This window comes from Equus asinus, chromosome 12 (genome assembly GCF_041296235.1).
Source record: "Equus asinus isolate D_3611 breed Donkey chromosome 12, EquAss-T2T_v2, whole genome shotgun sequence".
Taxonomy (NCBI): Eukaryota; Metazoa; Chordata; class Mammalia; order Perissodactyla; family Equidae; genus Equus; species Equus asinus.
The window spans coordinates 85,664,213-85,685,920 of NC_091801.1; the positions used below are offsets into that span (position 1 = coordinate 85,664,213).

At 57.1% G+C, this 21,708-nt stretch overlaps 2 protein-coding genes across 3 annotated transcripts in view; both read right to left on the minus strand.

The window, feature by feature from the left end:
* Positions 1-10,711, minus strand: part of CPSF1 (cleavage and polyadenylation specific factor 1) — a 17,840-nt gene extending 7,129 nt beyond the window's left edge. Inside the window, exons 1-7 of the mRNA XM_070481894.1 lie at positions 10,517-10,711; positions 10,273-10,430; positions 1,084-1,111; positions 853-995; positions 638-718; positions 381-532; positions 146-292 (exon numbers count right to left, since the gene is read on the minus strand). Coding sequence (XP_070337995.1) covers positions 146-292; positions 381-532; positions 638-718; positions 853-995; positions 1,084-1,111; positions 10,273-10,416 — 695 coding nt within the window. The 5' untranslated portion in view covers positions 10,417-10,430; positions 10,517-10,711. The remainder of the gene's footprint in view (positions 1-145; positions 293-380; positions 533-637; positions 719-852; positions 996-1,083; positions 1,112-10,272; positions 10,431-10,516) is intronic.
* Positions 10,712-14,172: 3,461 nt separating this feature from the next.
* On the minus strand, positions 14,173-19,727 carry SLC39A4 (solute carrier family 39 member 4). Of its 2 annotated transcripts, XM_014858115.3 has the most exons (12): positions 19,260-19,724; positions 18,478-18,759; positions 17,759-17,954; positions 17,492-17,643; positions 17,232-17,403; positions 16,694-16,866; positions 16,407-16,544; positions 16,200-16,331; positions 15,951-16,005; positions 15,659-15,811; positions 15,365-15,552; positions 14,173-15,278 (listed from the first exon to the last, which is right to left on the minus strand). In XM_014858115.3, exons 1-12 carry the CDS (start codon positions 19,629-19,631, stop codon positions 15,150-15,152), a joined length of 2,142 nt encoding a protein of 713 aa, XP_014713601.1. In that variant the 5' UTR covers positions 19,632-19,724; the 3' UTR covers positions 14,173-15,149. The 2 variants fall into 2 exon arrangements, with proteins under 2 accessions (XP_014713601.1, XP_044636829.1); XM_044780894.2 differs by lacking the exon at positions 15,659-15,811 and having other exon boundaries at positions 14,971-15,278; positions 19,260-19,727.
* Positions 19,728-21,708: the final 1,981 nt, after the last annotated feature.

Below are 21,708 nucleotides of genomic sequence, written 5' to 3' on the forward strand. Positions count from 1 at the left end.
GGGTCAGTCAGGGGGCCAATCACAGTGCTCCAAGGGCTGGGTGGCAGGGTCCTGACCCCACTAGGACCCGCCTCAGCCTCTCCCTTCCCTGAGCAGGCCCCGCCCCAGGTTGAGGCAGCTGCAGCCCACAGCAGAGGCCCCTCACCCAGGCCAGGTCTGGTTGGGCTCAAACAGGATGAGCAGGGTGGGCTCGTAGTAGCCGTGCAGGAACTGCAGGTCAACAATGTTGAGAAGCTTCTCGTCCAGGGCCCGCACGTCGATGATGTAGCTGGGCAGGAAGCTGGACCTCTGCCTGGTGGGCAAGGGGCTTCAGTGGCCGGAGGGGTGCAGGGAGGAGGGAAGTTGGGCTCAGGCAGCCCCTCCCCTGCCCCAGCACTCACCCCTCACCCATGAGCCCCTCGTGCTCCTCAGCCAGGCTCTCCCTCCGGAAGGGCAGGACCACCAGCCGCGTGCCGTAGATGAGCATGGCCGCACAGCGCCCATCGGGGTCCACCCGCACCCGCGGCGTGTGCACATTCTGCACAAACCCGTCCTGGGGGCAGAGGGGCATCAGGCCAGCCACAGGGCAGGAGACCCCAGGGATATGACCGGCTGGGGCTAGAGGGCGGGGGACAGTGGTGGGGAGGGGTGGCCCTACCCGCAGCTCAGGCTCCTCAAAGTAGTGCAGAGACAGGGTCTTCAGGTCATGGGTGCCTGGGTCATACTCCACCACGGACAGCTGGGATGGTGGGGTGTCAGAACAGCCTGCTCACCACAGCCCTGCCCAGCACCACCCCCTACAACCCACCACCGTGCCCCTGACCCCCCAGCAGGCCTCCCCCACCTGCTCCCCCCTCCAAGCCCACCACCCACCTTGGCATCCTTGAAGCTCAAGAGCAGGGCATCCCGCTTGGCACCCGCCAGCTGCACGCTGGCCATGGACATGACGTTGCCAAAGAAGGAGAAGGAAGCCACGAGCTCCAACTTTTCTCGGTGCTCCCGGTGGGCCTTCCCCTCTGGGGGAGAGGCCAGTGGGTACGGGTCTGGGCCCCGCACCCCAGCCACCCACACCCCCAGGTGTGGGGCAGCCACCCCTGAGCTCACCTGCACTCCTGTCATTCTTGGTTGGCGCCTGGAGGGAGGAAGAGGGAGGGTAGTAAAGGGCCACACTGCTGCCACCAGCAGCCCCACTTCCCAGAGGGACGACGGGAAAAGACGGCCCAGGGACAGCACTGCCACCAGCAGCCCCACTTCACGGAGGGACGACGGGAAAAGACGGCCCAGGGACAGCACTGCCACCAGCAGCCCCACTTCACGGAGGGACGACGGGAAAAGACGGCCCAGGGCCAGCACTGCCACCAGCAGCCCCACTTCACGGAGGGACGACGGGAAAAGACGGCCCAGGGCCAGCACTGCCACCAGCAGCCCCACTTCACGGAGGGACGACGGGAAAAGACGGCCCAGGGCCAGCACTGCCACCAGCAGCCCCACTTCACGGAGGGACGACAGGAAAAGACGGCCCAGGGCCAGCACTGCCACCAGTAGCCCCACTTCACGGAGGGACGACGGGAAAAGACGGCCCAGGGCCAGCACTGCCACCAGGAACCCTGTCTGAACCCTCACTGCAGTGGGGAGCATGCAACCAGGCACTTCTGGAGATAGCCGTGCACACCCCAGCGCAACGTACACAAACTCGCACTCACACCCTGGGCCCCCAAGGGGCCACAGGGCTCCTCCTCAGGAAGCTCCCCTCACAGCTTCCCCAGCAGCCTGCCCCAACGCTGGGAGAACGCCAGCCTGGCTGTGCCTCCACAGACTCACGCCTGGGCCCGGCCACTGCGCAGGTGGCACTTTACAAGCTGGGCTTCCAGCCTGAGCCAAGGGCTGCCGCTATCTGCCAATTACAAGTGACTGCTCTGAAGAAGGAACCCTCAGCTTGGCTGACAACGAGGGGGCCCCGCTGAGCCTGGACTGGGCATGCGGGCACAGAATGACCCCAAGGCCGGGGCGGTGGCCCTCGCCCTATCCCATGTCCTGCCGAGTACCTTCCCCAGGGCAGGAGGATGTCTGGACCGAGTTACACAAACTGCAGAGCCTCTCTCATCTTCGGTAATGAAACCGGAGTAAGCGTGGCCACCTTCTGCACCATGCAGAGGGTGGGTGTGATCACTGGCTACATTCAGTTGCTCATTTTTCTTTCATAGAAAAACAAAGGCTCCAAGTCTCATTACCCTTTCACGATGATAACAGGCTGTTTGTTCTTTGCTACTAAGTAGTTATTTAAAACAAACTGACAAACACATTTATATGTCATCTGTTCAAGGCAAAGTTTTAATAATGAGTAAAAAAAGGTCCTTTTTAATAATACACTTGTACTATGGGGAAAGCATCCTGAAAAAAGCTGCTTGAGATAAGCCATATAATTAACTCAATAAGAACAGAAAGGGCATTTTATACACCCAATACCTATTTCACAACCACAAAGAAAACCCTAGGCCAAGGATTTTGCCAGAGAATTCTACCAAAAGTTTCAGAAATAATGGTAAACTTCAAGAACACCAAAGAAAACAAAAACAAAACAAAAACAGCCTGACCCCAGGCTGACGGCACCTCCAGCACCAACAGTGCACAGGCAGGTGAGACAGGAAGTTACACCAAACTCCTCAAAATACCTGCAAATGAGCCCAGTGACATGCGAAAAGCACACTACATCACAACCAAACTGAGCTATTCCAGGAATGCGAAACTAGTTTACCACAAGAATGCCCGTCGCTACGATTCACCATACTATCAAAATTAAGAAGAAACGTGTGTCGTTTCAACGGATATAAAAAAGCATTTGATAAAATCCTAGACCCATTCATGATAAAAATTCTTAGCAACCCATGAATGCAACTTCCTTAAGTGAATAAAGGTTATCTACGCAACACTGCACTTGGAGGAAAACGGATCGGACCAGCCCAGGACACACGCTCTCCCCTTGCCAGGTACAAGGTCAACACACAGAGACCAACTGCACCTCGGTACACCTGCAAGACAAGAGTGAAAATGCAAAAGGATTTTAAGAGATGCGTGGACACAGTCAGATGGACTAACATACTATCGGCATCCTGGAAGGAAGGAGGGAGGGAAGGACAGAATCAATAAATGAGGAAATGTTGACCAAAAATTTTCCAAAACTGATGAAAAGCATCAATCCACAGATTCAAGAAGGTCATCAAATCCCAAAGAAGGATAAATACAAAGAAGACTACAACCAAGCACATCACAGTCAAAAGACAGAAAAACAAAAACAAAACATCTTAAAAGTGGCCACAGGAAAAAAGAGACGTCACCTTCCTAAAAGCTGGTTTTGAACGGATACTGTACAAGCCAGAGACCATTGAATAACATCTTTAAAGAGCTGAAAGAGGGGGCCAGCCCCGTGGCTGAGTGGTTAAGTTTGCGTGCTCCGCTTAAGCGGCCCGGAGTTTTGTTGGTTCAGATCCTGGGCGCAGACATGGCAGTGTTCATCAGGCCATGCTGAGGCGGCATCCCACGTGCACAACCAGAAAGACCTACGACTAGAATATACAACTATGTACCAGGGGGGCTTAGGGAGAAGAAGAAAAAAAAGAAGAAGATGATTGACAACAGATGTTAGCTCAGGTGCCAAAAAATAAAAAACAAAATAAATAAATAAAGAGCTGAAAGAAAAAAGTCAACTAGAATTCTAAACCCAGTGAAAATATCCTTTGAAAAGGAAGTTGAAAGAAAGATGCTCTTAGACAAAGAAAAGCGCAGCAAATTCACCACCAGGAGAAACACTCTATAAGAATTAATAAAGGAAGATCTTCAGGCTGAAAGTCCAATGACTAAAAAGGATTATAACCTCCTGAATAAAGTAAGAATCCATGAGTCTGTGATGACATAAATAAAAGAATAAGTAAATAGAGGGAGGAAAGCTCTTCCTTCTGGTGAAAAGCCCACCACAGACGTAGAAGGAACAGTGGGATTAGAAAAAGTGCAAGAGCCACCATCATCAGCATAACTGATTCTGACAAAACAATGGATGCTGGAACTAGAAGACGAAAGTTTGAGGAGTAAGACAGCATTTACACAGCCTCCAAATAAGTCCGCGTAAGATCCTTATTAGCGGGGCCAGCCAGTGGCGCAGCAGTTAAGTGCGCACATTCCACTTCAACGGCCTGGGGTTCGCTGGTTCGGATCCTGGGTGCGGACATGGGACCGCTTGGCAAGCCATGCTGTGGCAGGCGTCCCACAAATAAGGTAGAGGAAGATGGGCATGGATGTTAGCTCAGGGCCAGTCTTCCTCAGCAAAAAGAGGAGGATTGGCAGATGTTAGCTCAGGGCTAATCTTCCTCAAAAAAAAAAAAAAAAGATCCTTATTAGCTACCAAAGGAAAAATCATAACATTACAGTGGGAAACCTGGCCAACCCACCCTAAACAAGCCATCCAAGCCAGCACCCCAGTGACCGCACAATGGGACATCAAGGCACTTCTTTTGCTACAAAGAACATCATTAGGACAAAGTGGCCAGATCTGACTGGCCTAGACTTATATCAGTGTCACCATCTTGACTCATATCATTGTTTTGTGGTTCTGCAAGAGACTGTCATGCTGTCACGATGCACCCACCACAATGACCTCTAGGAGCTAAGGGACCGCCTGTCTAACTTACTATCCAGGTTCAGGAAAGAGACAGAGGAACAGAAAATGTTCACATTTGGGGCCCTGGGTAAAGGTACAGAGGAAATCTCTGTGCTCTTCTTGCAACTTTGCTGTGAGTCTGAAATTGTGTAAAACTGAAATACTAAAAACAACAACAATAATGTTTTCCAGGCATACAACATATGCAGAAGTAAAACCTGCACAGCAGAACAAAGAGTACAGGGTAAAAGGGCTGAAGCGTCACAAGGATTTTGTGTCATTTGGGGCAAAAGGACTCATTTGAGCCAGACTGTGATAAAACAGGGAAGCCTCTGGTAATCTCTAAAGAAACTAATTAGAAGATAATACAAGATGCAACGAAAAACCAATAGAGAAGATAAAATGAAATGAAAATACCAGACTGATCCAAAACACAGAGAAGAAGGAAAAAGGAGAATGAAGGAACAACAGACAGAAAGTCACAGACCAAGACGGTGGTCACCCCGCTGCAGGAGAAATGACGTCACACGTGGACAAACCCCCCGCCCCGAGAAGACACACTGAGGGGCGGTCCACACCCAGCCATCTGTACCTAGTCACCGTAAACAGAAGGACAGATTTTCAAAAGACATTCCGTGCAAGGACTTACAGAAAAGGAAGCTGAGGTAGCACATTACTACTGGACAATGCGGATCTGAAGGAAAAAGCATCAGAGAGAAAAGAGGACACTTCATGATAAGAAGGTCAGCTCAAAGTGAAATATTATTCTAAATTTGTCTTGTGTGTACCTAATAGCGCAGCTTTAAAACACACATTATTCTTGATGATCCTGTAGGGCAAGTGCCCCATCTTATTCATCTTTAAAATTATCTTGGATATTCTTGACTTTTGGCTCTTCTATGTAAATCTGAGAATCAGATTATTAAATCTAATGAGAAACTTTATTGAAACTTTGCAAGGAAGGACAATGAATTGACGGGTTAATTTGGGGAGGGCTGACATCGCTATACTATTCAGACTTCCCATTCCTAACCATGATATATTTTCCACTTACTCAGTTCTTTTCTTAATTTCAATAAAGTGCTGTACGTTTTTTCCTCCCAAAGGTCACAGGGGCCTTTCCTGCTGCCCAGCTGTCACACTACAGCTGCCCCAGGCCACGCACTCGTCCACCTCCCACACACAGCTTCTCCGCTCTCTGCAGAGCAGCTCGCCCTCCTCTCGCTCAGCTGCCCTTGCCTCCTGCCTCGCCCAGAGGACTGAGGTACCAGCCACACAGCCCACCCCCACCATCTGCTCCCACACTCTCTGCTTCCCTCCTGTCTCCAGGGTGAGCGGTTCACTGCAGCAGCCGCCTGCACTGCACTCGATTCCCTAGGGCAGATTCAACACAGCCTCGGGACGGGGCCATCCCTTCCCTCCTGAATCTGGGCTGAGGGCTGCTCTGAAGGACAGGCTGTGGTGGAAGTGACACCGTGCCCCCAGCATCTGGCCCTTGTGATGACTGGCAGCTTCCCCCTTAGTGTCTGAGCTCCAGGTAAGGAGCCTAACTACCTGAGGACACCATGCTGCCAAAAAAGCCAAGCTAGCCACGCGGGGAGAGACGGGGAGGGAGGAAGAGACACGCTCCTGCTGGCCTCCAGCCCTTCAAAGCACCCAGTGGGGGCCCAGACCTCACAGAGCAGAGGCCAGGAGTCCCCACGGCCCCTGCTGTGCCCTGGCCAAACTCTGACTGACTCACAGATGTGCGTGGCCACGGTAAGAGACTGCTGTTTGAAGCCCCAGGGCAGTTTGTTCTACGGCAATTACTAGACTGATCCCAAACACTCTCACCCACTCGAGGACCCCTCCCCACCTCTCCCTCCATCATCTCCACCTCCCTCTGCCACACACTTTACTCCCTGGTGCAAGAGTTGGCAACTTTCCTGGAAGGGGTCAAAGAGCAGACATCTGACTGAGGCTTTGCAACGGCATCTGGTTTGTTGAGAATCCTGCTTTGGAATTTGTTACAACTCTTTAAAGATATAAAAATCTTCCTTAGATCTCAGTAGGCCAGGGCCGTGCCATGGCTGGCACGCTCTGCTCATTCTCTTCACTGCATAAATGTGCTGCTGTCTCACTCATCATTAAAAAACCCTCTGGGGCCAGCCCCGTGGCCGAGTGGTTAAGTTCGCGTGCTCTGCTCCGGCGGCCCAGGGTTCGGATCCTGGGAGCGGACATGTCACCGCTCGTCAGGCCACGTTGAGGCGGCGTCCCACATCCCACAACTAGAAGGACCTGCAACTAAGATATACAACTGTGTACAGAGGGGGTTTGGGGAGATAAAGCAGGAAAAAAAAAAAAAAAAACATTGGCAACAGTTGTTAGCCCAGGTGCCAATCTTAAAAAAAAAATTAAATTAAATAAAAAAAAAACCCTCTTTTCCTGCCATTTCTTTGCCTCCCTTTGCATGAATCTCCTCCAGAGCTGTCAATGTTACTTACTCTCCTTCTCCACTGGGCTCTTTAACCCCACAGGCCCACATCCCCACCTGCCACAGACTGCCTTTCAAGTGTCACCAGGGCCCTCCAGGTCTCAGGCCTCACCTGAGGCCGCACAGCATGGTCCCTCCCCCGATATGCTGCCTTCCCTTGGCTGCCAGGACCCACTCCAGCTTTCCTCCCACCTCCCTGGCCACACTTCCTCCAACTCTTCGATGGCCTCTTCTCTTCTCCTCAACCTTCAATGCTGGGGTGCCCCAGGGCCCAGGTGGCTGTCTTCTGGATGATCCAACCAGCTTCAGAATCTAAACACCACCCACAGGCTGAAGACCCCAACTTTAGCTCCAGCCTAGACCCCTCTTCTCAATTCCAAACTCCTGCCCTCAGCTCCTCCTCGGCATGGAATCAGCACCTCAACATATCTGTAGTAGCCAGTGTCCAAGATGGCCCCAATAACTCCTGCCTCTCAGAATTCACACCCTGTGCAGCCTCCTCCCGCTGCGCCAGGGTTGGTCAACATGACCTGCAGAATATGGCAGAACTCACAGTGTGCCACCCACAGTTGAGCTTAAAAAAGACACTGCAGGGGCTGGCCCCGTGGCCGAGTGGTTGAGTTCGCACGCTCCGCTGCAAGCGGCCCAGTGTTTCGTTGGTTCGAATCCTGGGCGCGGACATGGCACTGCTCATCAAGCCACACTGAGGCAGCGTCCCACATGCCACAACTAGAAGGACCCACAATGAAGAATATACAACTATGTACTGGGGGGCTTTGGGGAGAAAAAGGAAAAAAATAAAATCTTAAAAAAAAAAAAGACACTGCAGCTCCCGTCCTGGTGGGTCTGCCTGTCAGCCCTCAACCTGGGGGCGGCTGCCCTGTGGAGAGACCCACATGGTGAGGAACTGAGGCCTCCTCTCAACAGCCGAGTGAGTGAACGGGAGGCAGACGCTCCAACCCCATTGGAGCCATCAGAAAATGGCAGCCCCAGCCAACATCTAACTGCAACCTCCTGAGACATCCTGAAAAGGAGCCACCCAGCGAAGAGACTCCTGCTTCCTGACTCTCAGAAACTGTAAGATAACTTGTTACACAGTAACAAGTAACAAATACAATGTCCAAAAATGAGCTCCTGATCCCCTCTCCTCATCCCCTATTCCATCCACAGCCTTCTCCAGTCACATAACAGCAACTCCACCCCTCCAGGTGCTCAGACCAAAACTTGGACTCTGGCAAAACCTTGGTGTTGCCCTCAGCTCCTCTCCTCACCCCCGCATCCTGTCCGCCCTGAACCTGACTGCTTTCCACCACGTCCACTGCCTCGTGCTGCTGACTGGTATCCCTGACCGAACCCACCTCCCCCACCCCCCAGCTTACAGTCTGTTTTTAACACAGCAGCCAGAGTGACCCTTGCAAAATACAGGTCAGATGAAGTCACCCCTCTGCCAAAACATTAACTCCCATTTGCCTCACAGTCAGAGCTCAATTCCTACAATGGCCCAAAAGGTCATTATGCTGATGCCCCACCCCCACCCTGTTACCTCTCTGACCTTCTGCTCTCTCTCTTCCTCACTCACCACCTCTTGGCTCCTCCTTGAATACCAGCTCCTCCTGCCTTAGGACCTTGGCTCTGTCTGGAATCTCTTCGCCCAATACTCACCAGGCTCTCTCCATCAGTTCCTCCTCACCTGCTCAAATCTCAGCTTCCCAAGGAGGCAAGATTTAACACTGCACCTGGTTCTCCACTGCCCCCTCCTGCTCTGCTGGTTTCCACAACACTTTCACCTCTAGCACATGACTGTACCGGCCGTGTGTGGTCTGTCACCCAGGAGAACAAGACTGCCACGAGAGCAGGTCTCTCTGACTGTAGTGCTCGCCAACATCTCCCCAGACGCCTGTGTAAAACAGGCGCTTAATAAATATCTGCTGAAAGGACAAATGATGGAATTCCAGTGGGCTGTGTTCCCATTTGTAAAAAACATAACGATGTAAAAACTTCCAATTTGTCTCTAAAAGTTGCCTAGCATCAGGAAAGAGGAAACTTTATAGGACGATGGGACTGAAAAACCAGCCTCAGGTTTAGGAAATACAACAAAGATGCTCTCATTCAGTGTGGAGCTGTAAGTATTTCTCTGCAAGATCACCTTTCCAGTTTCGACTGAAATTTTGACAAAAGCCAAACACTGACCTCCAAACTGCTGTACCACAAAGGCTTAAACTAAGGCTTTTTCTAATGACACACATTCAGTTATAAAGTTCTCTTTATATGATATTCCATCCTTTTTATTTTGCTCGTTTTATCATGTACGTATTAGTACAGTAGTACACACATTTAATGCAAAAAACAAACACACGTGTCCTGGAGTGGGTACCCAGGAACATGGTCCTCCTTCTGGCTGCCCCTCTGACCCCATGGGCCGGCTGCATCATCCCCTACTCCAAACCCTTTGGTGACTCCTCCCTGCTCTGTGAACAACAATCCTCCCCCCTACCCCACTTCCACTCTACACCCAGTCCCACTCTGCATGCCCTCCCCACACTCAATCACTTCTGGCCTGCGCACAGGTTCTTCCTTCTGCCTTGAACACCTTCCACTCCCCATCCTTGTGCCTGGCTAAATCTTACTCGCCCTTCAAGAACAGATAAGAAGCCGCCTCTTGCAAGAACCCTTCCTGGACCAAGTGCCTCCTCTCCAACAACCAAAGCACCCCTGTATTTCCTCTACTGATGGGTTCATCACACTTTACTAAAACTCCTGCCAACAGTCTGTCCCCCCAGCCTTGTTCCTTTTGCCAGGAATGTTCTTCCCGACAAACGCCTACTCGGCCTGGGGGGCTCTCCTGATCAACCAACTGGAAATCCACCGCCTCCCTCATTCCCTCCTCCATTTCCTCAGCGGCACTTGGTGCAATCTACCAGCGTGTTTACGGGCGTCTATTGATTTTGCGGACGATCTCCTGCCCCAAGTTGCTGCAGGTTTTATTCACCACTATATTCCTACCACCTAGCACACGGCAGGTGTTCACATAATTTGCTGGAAAAGCAAAAGAGCAGGTAAGACGCGCCGGGGCAGGCGGCCGTGCCCACCGGGAGCGGGAAGAGAGGCGGCAGACGCGGCGGCGGAGCACAGGCGCTGGACACGCCTCGGGGCCCGCGCGGCCGCCTACCTCGGCGTCGCGGTTGAGGCGGTACACGTAGAGCTGCGAGGTCCCGGCCACCACGAGGTTGCGCTCGCTGTTGTTGAAGAAGTTGCAGTACATGGAGAACTCGAGGCCGGTGGGCGGGTGCGCCTGCTTGTACACGGCGTACATGGTGCCGAGCCAGGCTGCGCGGGGCCAAAGGGCAGGATGAGCGCGGCCGCCCGCGCGACCCCAGCCCGCCGCCCCCACGGCCGGCGCCGCCCGCCCCGACCTGGCAGCTGGAGCAGGCTCGCGGAGGACCGGGACGGCGGCGAACACGGCCCGGCCGGGCCCGGAAGCTGAGCGCCGAGGTTCCGGGCTCCTGCGCCTGCGCAGCGCCACGAGGTGGAGCGGCTGCGGGGCGACAGCGGCCCCTGGTGGCCGGGCGGGGCGACGCCGCGGCTCCGCTCCCCGGCTCCGCGTCGAGTCCCGGATCCCGAGCTCGCTCGAAACCCGGAGGTACCGCGGCCGGGGGAACGCAGCGGCCGGGTGGAAGCGGGGCAGGGGATGCGGCGGCGCAGGGCCGGCTGGGCCCGGGGCCCCTTCCCGCCCCAGAACCCAGAGGTGAGTCCCCCGCCTGACCCAGGATGGGGGCGCTGTGGGCGAGGCGCCGTCCCGGGGGCTGACGCCGTGAGCCGGGCGAGCCTGGAGCGTGGGGCCGGGAGGGAAGAGACGCTCGGCCGCGAACGCGCTCCAGTGACGCCCGCCGCAAGAGCCGCCAGCTTGGAGGAGGCCCGCCTAGTCCAGGGTCGAGGAAGCTCCCTGCAGAGATGGCATGTCCCGCCTCTGCTCCGCGGTCCCTCCGCAGAGCGACCCCGTCGCCAGCACACGTGCGCTGAGGACGCGCGGCGCCCGGCCCGGCGGCCCGCGTTTGCCGGTCCTCCCCGCTCCGACGGGAGCCCCTCTCCCGGGGCTTGCTCACAGCTCCCTCCCAGCCCTGGCACCGTCGTCCACTTTGAGGACCTTGGAGCCAGGGCCACGCACAGCTAAGCAGACCGCCCCTCACTTGGCAGGGACTCGCCCGAGGTACCCTGGACCGGCCTGGGACTTAAAAACTGGAAATTCATAAAAGAAACCTAGGCCCGGCCTGGGTGGCACTCCAGTTAAGTTTGCTCGCTCTGCTTTGGCGGCCGGGAGTTCGCCGGTTCTGATCCCGGGTGCAGACCTAGCACCGCTTGACTAGCCACGCTGTGGCAGGCGTCCCACATATAAAGTAGAGGAAGATGGGCACGGATGTCAGCTCAGGGCCAGTCTTCCTCAGCAAAAAAAAAAAAGGAGGACTGGCAGCAGATGTTAGTTCAGGGCTAATCTTCCTCAAAAAAAGAGGAAGAAACCTTAACTAAACTGAAGTCAAGAAAGCCTATAGGGGGAGCTCTCACCCCTATTACACGCTATCAATTATGCCAAACAGGAAGAGGCAAGTGCTTGCATCTCAACAGGAAGTACAACTACTTCACTATGAAGGAAGATTTCTCTCCCTGCCTGGCAACAGCCCAGCCAATGAGAAACACCACAGCTCAGCCAATGAGAAACGCTTCAGCTCAGCCAATGAGAAATGCCTCAGCTCAGCCAATGAGAAACACTGCAGCTCAGCCAATGAGAAATGCCACAGCTCAGCCAATGAGAAATGCTTCAGCTCAGCCAATGAAAAATGCCTCAGCTCAGCCAATGAGAAACACTGCAGCTCAGCCAATGGGAAATGTCACAGCCCAGCCAATGAGAAGCTTCCACACTCAGCCAATGAGAAACACCACAGCTCAGCCAATGAGAAGCCATTTCCACCCTGAACTGTTCCTCTCCCCCAATGGACTTTCCTTTAGAACAGCCCCTCCCCCACCCCTTTTTCTCTATAAAAGCAGCTCCCCTCCTTTGCTTGCCAGATTTGCCTATGGTTTGACATAGCACACGCTACTGGAATTGCAGTTCTTTTGGCTATTCCCAAATAAACTCGTTTTGAGATAAGATAACAAGGGAACTTGCTTTTTAAATTGACAGCAAAGACTTGTCCTAGTTGCTCTTGGCAGGCCTGGGACTTAGAAATAGAATTATAAGAAATAAAACAAGTAAGAAAGTATAGTCACACCCAAGAAAATGGCATAGAAATATGTGTTTATGTTGCATCCACGTCTGCCCACTTGCTCATGTCAACAACATGGCTCTGAGTCTGGACCCTTGAACGGTGGACAAAGGGGCCACTCATATCCACGGGCAGGTGTGTGACCCCTGAGGCATACCAAACCCCCTTAAAAGTCGTAGGAAAAACTGCAGACAGGATTGTGAAAGTGTGTGGGAGGAGGCAGCAGGGGCAGAGCTGGGGCCCAAGCCAGGATGCTAACTTTTGGCATCCTCGTCAGATGGGCACTGTCATGTCGCCCACATCACAGGGCATCTGTGATGATTGAATAACTCAGCACCCACAGAACCGTCAGACTCAAGCTTGACACATGGCAAATGCCCTAACAAATGAACACGGGCTCATCTGTGGAAGAGAGGTGGTCAGTGCAGAGAAAGCCAGAAATACTGAAGGAGCACAGTCCTGCTGGTAGGATGTGGCTCCATCCCAGTGAGAGGGGAGAAGGAGAAAGCGGGCAGAGAGACTGGGAGGTTGCAGGGCTGGCAGTAGGAAGGCAGAGGTGCATCTACTTCCTCAGTGAGAGATGAAGGGAGGCTGTCAGCAGAAGTAGGGGCTCAGAGATGCTGAAGAGGGATGATGACTGACTGGAAAATGGTCCAAGGCTGGGGGGAAGAGTGATGGGGCTGCCAGTATAAGCCCTGGCAACTCCTGGCTCTCAGCTCCACAGTTCAGGGGGCCTTGCTCTCCAAAAGCTGGTGAAGTGCTCCATCAGCTCCTGCAGCTTGGGCCCCGTGGCTAGTTGTGGGGGCACTAGCTGACATGCCTCTTTAAAACCATGTGTCCTTGAGGCTCCTTGTATGAGCTATGCACCAGCACTCACAATGATAACAGTCCCGGGCTTGGCCAACCTGGCTGCTTTCTTGTAGGAGAGTTAGCACAAAACCTTCATGGTCTGAGGGAACACAGAGGCGCTCCGGAGGGGAGGCTCTGGTCCTTGGAATGAAGGTCGTACAGGGACAGTCCCCCTTGGCAAGCACACAGCCTTTGTTCCTCTGCCTACTTAAGCAAGCTGCTCTCAGGGGGCAGCAATGGTGTCCATTTCTGTCCAGTCAGGCGCCACTGGACCTTCCCTATAAGTAACTCTTCAATAAACCCATATGTCTCATTCACTGTCTCTGGGTCTTTTCCTTGGTCTCTGGGCAATCTATCCCTCACTGCTCACCCAGCTGGGCATGTGACAGAACACTAGTGGACACTACAGTGCAGACCACACTCTTGATGTTCCCCTGGGGCAGCCCTGTGCTGGAATCTGGTGGTTTTCTGCACCTCCTTCCTGTGCCTGGAGGCCATCTCTGCATGTTCAGTATTGTGGGCTGGGTTTAGGAGGGAGGTGGTAGTTTCCAGACTTCTTTTGTAGGGTCGGTGAAGGTTCTTGAAGAATCAATGTCTCTTGGAGAGTCTGGGGCATCTGGCTACCTGTGCCAGGCCAGGGAGCTCTCAGACATGGTCCTTCCTGCCCAATTTGCCTCAAATTCCTGGCAGGTGGCACCTGCCTCCCTCCAGCATGAGTGAACCCATGGAGCATAACACAAAACTGACCTCCACTCTCCTGCTCTTGTGCCAGTGGTATTGGGTGAATGACAGGCTGGATATGAGCTCTCCTGGGCCCCTTACTCCTTTTGCTCTTTATTCCTACCTCTTTTCTGCTACCTAGAGAGTACGTTTGGTGCTTCAAGTTCTGGCAGCCATTTTGGACCATGAGGGGAGTTATGGATTGAATTGTGTCCCAAAAAAAGATATGTTGAAGACCTAACCCCCAGAATCTCAGAATGATACTTTATTTGGAACAAGATTAGGTCATACTGGAGTAGGATGTGCCGGTAATACAATATGACTGGTGTCCTTATAAGAAGAGGGAAAGAGACAGACACAAGAGGGAAGGTCATGTGAAGACAGAGGCAGAGACTGGAGTTATGCTGCCACAGGCCAAAGAACACCTGGGGCCACCAGAAGCCCGTGAAGACTCATGTGACAGATTCTTCCCTAGAGAGTTCAGAACAGCACAGCCTGCTGACACCTCGACTTCAGACTTCTGCCTCCAGAAGTGTGACAATAAATTTCTGTCATTTTAAGGCCCCCGATTTGTGGTGGGCTACACCACAGCCCTAGAAGACAACTGCAAGGGGGCTCTGGCCTCTGCTGAGGACAGCGGAGCAGAGTCAGAAGAGGCCTGGGCCTCACTGACCATGGGCTGCCACACACTCTGGTCTGATTATCTCCAGGCCTGGTTTTCATGAGAGAGAAATGAGCCCTCATCTGCTGGCTGTTTTGGTTTTTCTGCTATAAGTAAATGAGTTTGATTCCTGATTGGAGACCAGGTCCCATCTACGGCCCACAGACCCTGTTCAATTTCTCTGACTGCGTTCCCCAGGCAGGGTCTCCACATTACAGAGGAAGGGACTGAGGCTGGCTGCCCAGATGTCCCTGAGCACAGCTAGCCCGGTTCCTCATCAGGGCCCCAGGCACTACCATGGGGAGAGAGGTACTGCCCCACTAGCTGGCCTTTCTTGGTGGGAGACCCTTCGCCTCCAGCAAGGAAAGCAGGCTGGGCTCCAAAGCAAGAATGTCTTTATTGAAGCTGGGTGCTGGGGCATGGAGGAGGGAGGTTCTCAAAGGCCTGGGGCTCTCCGGGTAGCTGGATACAGGTTCGGGTGTGGCTGGCAGGTCTAAGGGGCTGAGATAATCCAGGGTCAGGAGCCGGAGTCAAAGGCCAGAGATGGGGCGGCGGCTATCAGAGGGTGATGTTGTCCTCGTACAGCGACAGCAGCAGCAGGACGGTCCAGCCGCCCAGCAGGCCCACGTTGTGCAGCAGGAAGAGGAGCCAGGGCCGCGGGTCCCTCATGTTCAGCATGGCCGGGAGCTGAGGTGGGCACTGGGTCAGTGGCCAGCTCAGCGCGCCTGCTCAGCTCCCACCCAGGGCGTCCCCCTCCCGCCCTCCGCCCTGACCATGTCGCAGAGCGCCACGTAGAGGAACAGGCCGGTGGCTACCGCCAGGATCCAGGCCTCGCTGTCCTCGTCGACGCCGACTGCGAGCGCCACGTAGAGGCCGGCGAAGGCAGTGACCGCCGAGGCCAAGTTCAGGAGCAGCGCCCGGCGCACCGACAGCCCTGCGTGAAGCAGGGCCGCGAAGTCCCCTGCGGTGGGGGGCGGGGTCAGGCAGAGCCCCGCCCACCCTGGAAGGCGCCGCCCCGCCCCGCAGTCCCGCCCACTTCCAGGGCCGGCCCGGCCCCGCGCCCTCACCCAGCTCGTGCGGCAGCTCGTGGCAGAACACGGCCAGCGAGGTGGCGAGCCCGGTCTTCCAGGAGGACGCGAAGGCGGCGCCCACGGCCAGCCCGTCGGCGAAGTTATGCACGGCGTCGCCCAGCGTGATCATGTAGGGCAGCAGCCTCAGCCCTGCGGGCGCGGCGGGCGTGGGCCGGCGTCGGCCTGGTACCCCACTTCCGCGACCCCCACCTCCCCGCCCCCGGCCTGCGCCCGCGCTCCGCACAAACCCCTGGCCCCCAGCCCTTCCGGGGCCTCCGTCAGGGCTCACCTGGGCTCAGTCTCCGGGGCTCCGGGCTCAGCAGCTCCGGGCTCTCCTCCGTCACCTGGAAGGGGTCCGTGTGTTTTAGCCCCTGGGCGGGGATGAGGCGAGGAGGGGCGCGGCGGGGCTGAGTCCCCAGATCAGCATCGGAGGCCAGGGGCAGAAGCCCTGGGGTGGGGGTAGGGATGTAGGCGCGGGAAAGGGTCCTTGTGAAGAGGGCTCCGCTTGGGGTGGGGACATCGGGCGGGGCCAGCTCACCAGGTCAGCGCAAGAGCCCTCGTGGGGCTGCTTGGGTGGCCGGAGCTCACTCGGCGCCAGCTGCAGGGACACGCCGTGGCTGTGGCCGCCGTGGCTGTGGCCGCTGTGGCTGCAAGGCCCGTCCTTTGGGTCCTGCGGAGACAGTGGCTCAGCCCCACCACGCCTCCGCCCCGTCCAACCACCGCGTCCAGCCCCCTCCCGCCTGACCTCTGGGTCCAGGGGCAGCAAGAGGTTGAAGAGGTTCTCGAACAGGAAGAAGGCGTAGAGGCCTCCGAGCATGGCCACCAGGCGCCAGGTGGGCTGTTGGTCATGGCCCTCCCCATCGTGGGTGTGCAGTCCCAGCACCTGGGGGGCAGGGCATGCTTGTGCCTTAGGCTTCCTCCCCCCAGACAAGGAGAGAAGGGTTAGGGGTGCAGAAGGGCCCCAGGAGGGTGCACCCTGAAGCAAGGCTGGCTAGGGGAGTCACTGGTGGGAGGGTCCTGGCTGGAGCTGACCTTGGGCATCAAGTGCAGGAGGGCATCACCAGTGAGCGCACCCACAGCCAGGCTCAGGAAGGTCTGGATGACGTAGTGGGTGGCAGCGCTGCAGCGGGCGCAGGTCAGAAGCAGGAGACCGAAAATTGCACAGAGGCAGATGAGCAGCGTGGCCAGTGAGCCATACAGGTACTCTGGGGGGCGGGGTGGTGGGGGCTGAGGTGAGAGCTTCCCTCAACCTGAGACCCCCACCCCCTGCTTCCCAGGGGAAGGTGTTCAAGTCAGGTCCAGGAGTGAGCAGGAGCTCACCAGGGCTGCAGGCCATCAGGTTCGGGCCAGGCCTCTGCTCATGCTAGCCCTCCAAACTCTAGCTTCATCCTCTTCTCTTCCAGGCCCCCCACATTTCTGTGACCCCTCTCTCCAGCCAGCCCTGGCCCAACTCCACGCACCCCTCCCCCAGCCCAGCAGCCACTTCCTCTTCCTTGTGCGGCCCCACCTCCATGCTGCCAGCACCCCTGGGCACAGCCAGGCAGGTAGAGCTGGGGAGGTGGGCACTCACTTTCTGCCTTGCTGAGCTGCTCCTCGGTGGAGGACTCTGGCTGAGGGCTGCAGGCTCCACTCAGTTGCTGCTGGAGCAGGGCAGGGCTCAGCTGGGCCCAGGCCTCCCGGGTCACACCAGCCTCCTCAGACAGCCCATACACAGCCATCACTTCCCTGGCACTCAGGCATAGCTGGCGGTGGCAGGACGGGGAGTCAGGAATCTGAGCAGGCCCGTAGGACCCCATCTCTCCCAAGGACTGGGGCACATGGGTTGCTCACTGTGTCCCACGTGTTGGAGCTGCTGTTGGAGGTGGCAAGCTGCACAGAGTCCCGGGCCTTGGCCCCTTTTCCCAGATGATCATGGTCACTGTGGTCATCGTGGTCTCCGTGGGTCTCGCCTATCCCCAGGCGCTGCATCAAGGCTGCCAGCTCTGGCAGGGAGGACAGAATTACAAAGCGTGTATGGGCTCCAGCCCTGCCCTCCCCAGGGACACAGAGACTGGGGCTCAGGGCACCCCGCACTCTGTGGCCCAGCCCAGGCCTCACCAGTCAGTGTGATGTTGGGAGCCTCATCACTGTGCTGCCGGAACACGAAGTCCACAAAGTACTGGGGGGTTGGCAGGGTGCGGAAGCAGGACCCACTCCTGACGTGGTCCAGCAGGACAGCTAGCACTGGGCCTGGGCTGCCAGGAGCCCCTGCCCCTGCTGCCTCCTCCAGCAGCTGAGACAGGTCCACACAGGCCTGGGGAAGGAGCTGGCCCTCAGCCTTGCCCACAGTGTGGCCTTCCTGGTCTTCTGCTCTGCCATCACCCCTAGTGCTCCCTGGATGACACTGACCCCTGGACCTGCCTCCACCAGGTCCTGGCCCAGCTTCCTCAGAGTACCACCTCTTCCTGCTCCTGAAGACATGGCCCAGCCCATCCCCTCCCTGAAGCCCCTTCCTCTCCCTGGCCCAGCTGGCCCAGGCCCCCAACTTGCCCCCTGGGCTCCTCCCTGTGGCCCCAGGAGCCTTCTCAGCCACTGTCCCTTGTGAGCCCCCAGTCCCAGGGCTCCCATAGCCCCTGTCCCACTGGGTGGTGAGCATCCATTTGTGATCTCTCAGCCCAGGCCAGCCTCCCCAGTGTGTCCTCAGACTCCCCCAGGTGCCCAGGAAGGCTTTTCAGATGTTCTGCCCACCGTAGGTAGGCCCGACCCCCTCAGTGGTCTCCCCTCCCCCTCGGGTCCTCCTTACCCACTCCACATGGCTGGCCTGCCTGGGCCCTCACCTCCTCTGCAGTAGACCGGCCAGCGACCTGGCTCTGAATCCTCTGCAGCAGCCTGCTCAGGCCTGGGGTCAGGGCCTCAGGGCCCTCAAGCAGGGCCAGGAGGTGGTCGGCGCGGGAGGCCCAGCGGCCAGCCTGGATGTCTGCACATGTGCCCTCAGGGTCGCTGAGGTAGAGGGCAGCGGCAGCACTGAGGCGGGCGATGTGCCCGGGCTCCAAGACGGACTGCTGGGGCCCTGGCTTCTCAGGCCTGCCCAGGGCCAGGGCGTCATCCACAGACAGGCACTGTGGGCAGAGACAGGTGGGCCGGGGCCAGGTGCCTGCGGCTGAGGAGCTGCCCGCTTCTCTGCAGGGGCCACACACACCAATCGCCGCCCTCTCCCTCACACACCCATGCACGCCCCTTGCCATCTCCTCCCCACCGTCAGTTACAGGCTTGTACACACAGAGGGACCCCAGGTAGTGGTCCCTTCATCCTGCAGTGTTTCTTCCTGGAACCACTGCCAACTTGATGACCTGGGGACTGCTGGGCAGCTGGGGTGGGGGAGCAGCCTGGGGACTTGGAGCTGTGTATCCCCAGTGCAGCCCCCCTACCCTCAGCAGAGCAGGCCTATCTGAACAGGAGCAGAGGAGGGTGGGCTCGGGTCTGCAGGCAGGGCTAGGGCACTCAGGTTCTTGGCCACCCGGCCTCGGCCCGCCTCCTGGAGTTTGCCCAGGGCCCTTTGCTGCCAGTCCTTGGGGTGGAGCGGGCCAGGGCTGGGGGACCTGTCGGGTGGGGCTATTACCTTTCCACACGGCCCGTCGGTGCAGTGCACACGGGCCGCCAGTGTATTTAACAGGCTGCCCAGTGCCACGCGGTCCAGAACTCCCTGGCCTGAGGACAGCAAGGTCAGAAGAAGGGCAGGCTGAGCCGCCGTCCCAGTCACCACCAGCACGGCCAGCAGCAGCCCCGGCTTGAGCTGGAGCAGGCCTGCCATGCTGAGGCCCCCACGTGCGCTCATTGCCCTAGGGAGGCTGTGTTCGCTGGGGCTGGCTGCGGGCGGGCACAGGCTGCCTGGGGCTGGACTAGGGCTGGGCTCGACCCGCCCGGTCCAGGCACGAGGATCTCTCTCAGGTATTTCCTGCAGGGCTCTGTGATTGGCTGCTGAAGGCGTCATGGGTTAACCATTCCAGTGGCAGATCCTCCCCACAGCGAGGAGCTGCTGCCTGTGGGGGGCGAGGGCTGGGCCCCTTCCCCTGGCCAAGGCAGCCTGGGCTTGCGCTAGCCTGCCTGCCACCCCTTAGAGCTGTGGGCAGGGCCACCCTCTCCACTCCCCCAAGGATCTGGGGTGTCACCTCCTGTGGCCCTCTCTCTAGGGGCTGCCTCAGGCACAGGGGCCTGGGGCAGAGGTGCATGGGTGCCAGCACAGTCTCACACAGACCCCATCCCCAGCAGTCCACCGGTGAGCTCCCCAGCACACACCCTTGCCCCCCCTCTACACACCCTTGCCCCACTCCCCTCCCAGCCCCTTCCAGCGGGGCCTGGCTGGCTCAGGCAGCTTAGACCACCCCCAACCCCACCCCACCACCGCCACCCCAGAGCCTTTGAGGTCCCAGTTGGGGGTGGAGATGTGGGGCCCTCTCCTCCTAGGCCCTCCGTGTTGGGGGTGGGCTGGAGTCCAAGGGAACCGATGAGGTGCCAGCTCAGTCATGCTCCCCCACAAATGTTCCAGAGAAAATTCCCTAGGAAAGCCGTACACGGACAAATGGGAACCTGAGTCCTCCACCATCCCCCCCCACCCCAACATTGCCTTCCCCTGGCCCGTGGGGAGGGGCTCTGCAGGTGGGGAGGAAGTGTGGCAGGATCCTGGGCTCTAGGCCCAGGGGGGTGGGGGAGGGCTGTGGCTCCCAGCCCTGCTCCCTGCCCCTCCCTGCAGGTTCCCTCTCTGGCCTTTGAACCCCTGGGCCTTATCTCTGCCTAGTTGGCAGTCTAGGGGAAGGGGCAGACCCCAGGGAGCCAGCCAACACCACCACCCAGGTCTCAGGGCAGCCTTGCCTTTTGGAGGGCCCCTCCTCACCTGGTTCAGTGACCCCTGACCCTGAGGGTAGATATGACATACAGCCATGGGGTGGAGTGTGGTTGGGGTGGGGAAGCCTAGGCCCAAGGACTTTGTCCCCAGTGTCCTTTGGCACCCAGGGCAGGGCATCAGGCTTAGGACAATGTCCTGGGCCTGGGGTCAAGTGCTTCTCCTGCCCACCCCACCCACACACATGCTGGACAGCACCAAGATGTGACATCCATGGGTCCTAAGCGGGTGCTGGGGCAGGGGAGGGGATGGGAAGAGCCTTCAGGATCTAGATGATTCCCGGATCCCTGGGTCAATGAGGGAAGCGGGAGAGCTTCAGACACCCCCTCACACAGTTCTGAAAACTGTGGGCCCAAACTGGTCTTTTTCCTCACCTACCACATCAGGACGGCTGGGCCAGCTGGAGCTGGAACCTGGGACCAGGCTGCTGCCTTAGGCCACTACTCAAGGGTCTGTTAGCTTCTGGGCAAAGGTCTCAGCCCAGCCACCCACTGGCCTTCCCCAGGTCCCTGGCTGAGGGGCAGACCTGCCTGAGCCCTTGAGGGCTTAGCACATGGCTGGCACTCCCCTCAGCAGCCCCTCACACCTCAGCAGACCTCAGTGCTGGCCCACATTCCTCTGCTTCATGTCCCCCCACCTCTCCCAGCCGATGTCCTCCTTCCTAGCCTAGAGCAGCCACAGACAGAGTCACCAGCTCCCCTGCACACCTGCCTGCCCCCCGCCTGGTGCTGGGTTGTCCTCTGGGTGCTGCACCCTCTCCTATATCCACAGACCCCTCCTGCATCATTCCGTCATCCAACAGGCACACTGCAGTCACTCCTGTCTTAAAACACATGCCCATGTTCACAGTGGCCAACACACAGAAACAGCCCAAGTGTCCATCTATGGACGGACGGATAAACAAAGTGTGGTAAATACATAGAACTCAATATTATACAGCCTTAAAAAGGAAGGAAGTTCTGATACACGCTATAACATGGATGAACCTTGAAGACATTATGCTAAGTGAAATAAGCCCATCACAGAGAGACGCATACTGTGTGATCCCAATCATGTGAGGTCCCTAGAGGAGTCGATCTAGGGACAGCAGGCAGCATGGTGGCTGCCAGGGGCTGGGGGAGGGGGATGGGGAGTTGTTTAACGGGGACACTTTCAGTGTGGGAAGATG

Bases quoted from the DNA above. Each gene is read 5' to 3' on its own strand.
- SLC39A4 (XM_014858115.3), bottom strand. From the start codon at position 19,631: ATGACGCCTTCAGCAGCCAATCACAGAGCCCTGCAGGAAATACCTGAG. The intron at 16,545-16,693 runs GTCAGCTCCAGC...CCTGCCCCCCAG, and splicing joins TCCTGCACTTGATGCCCAAG to GTGCTGGGACTGCACACCCA. The intron at 16,332-16,406 runs GTCAGGCGGGAG...CTGTCTCCGCAG, and splicing joins TGCTGCCCCTGGACCCAGAG to GACCCAAAGGACGGGCCTTG.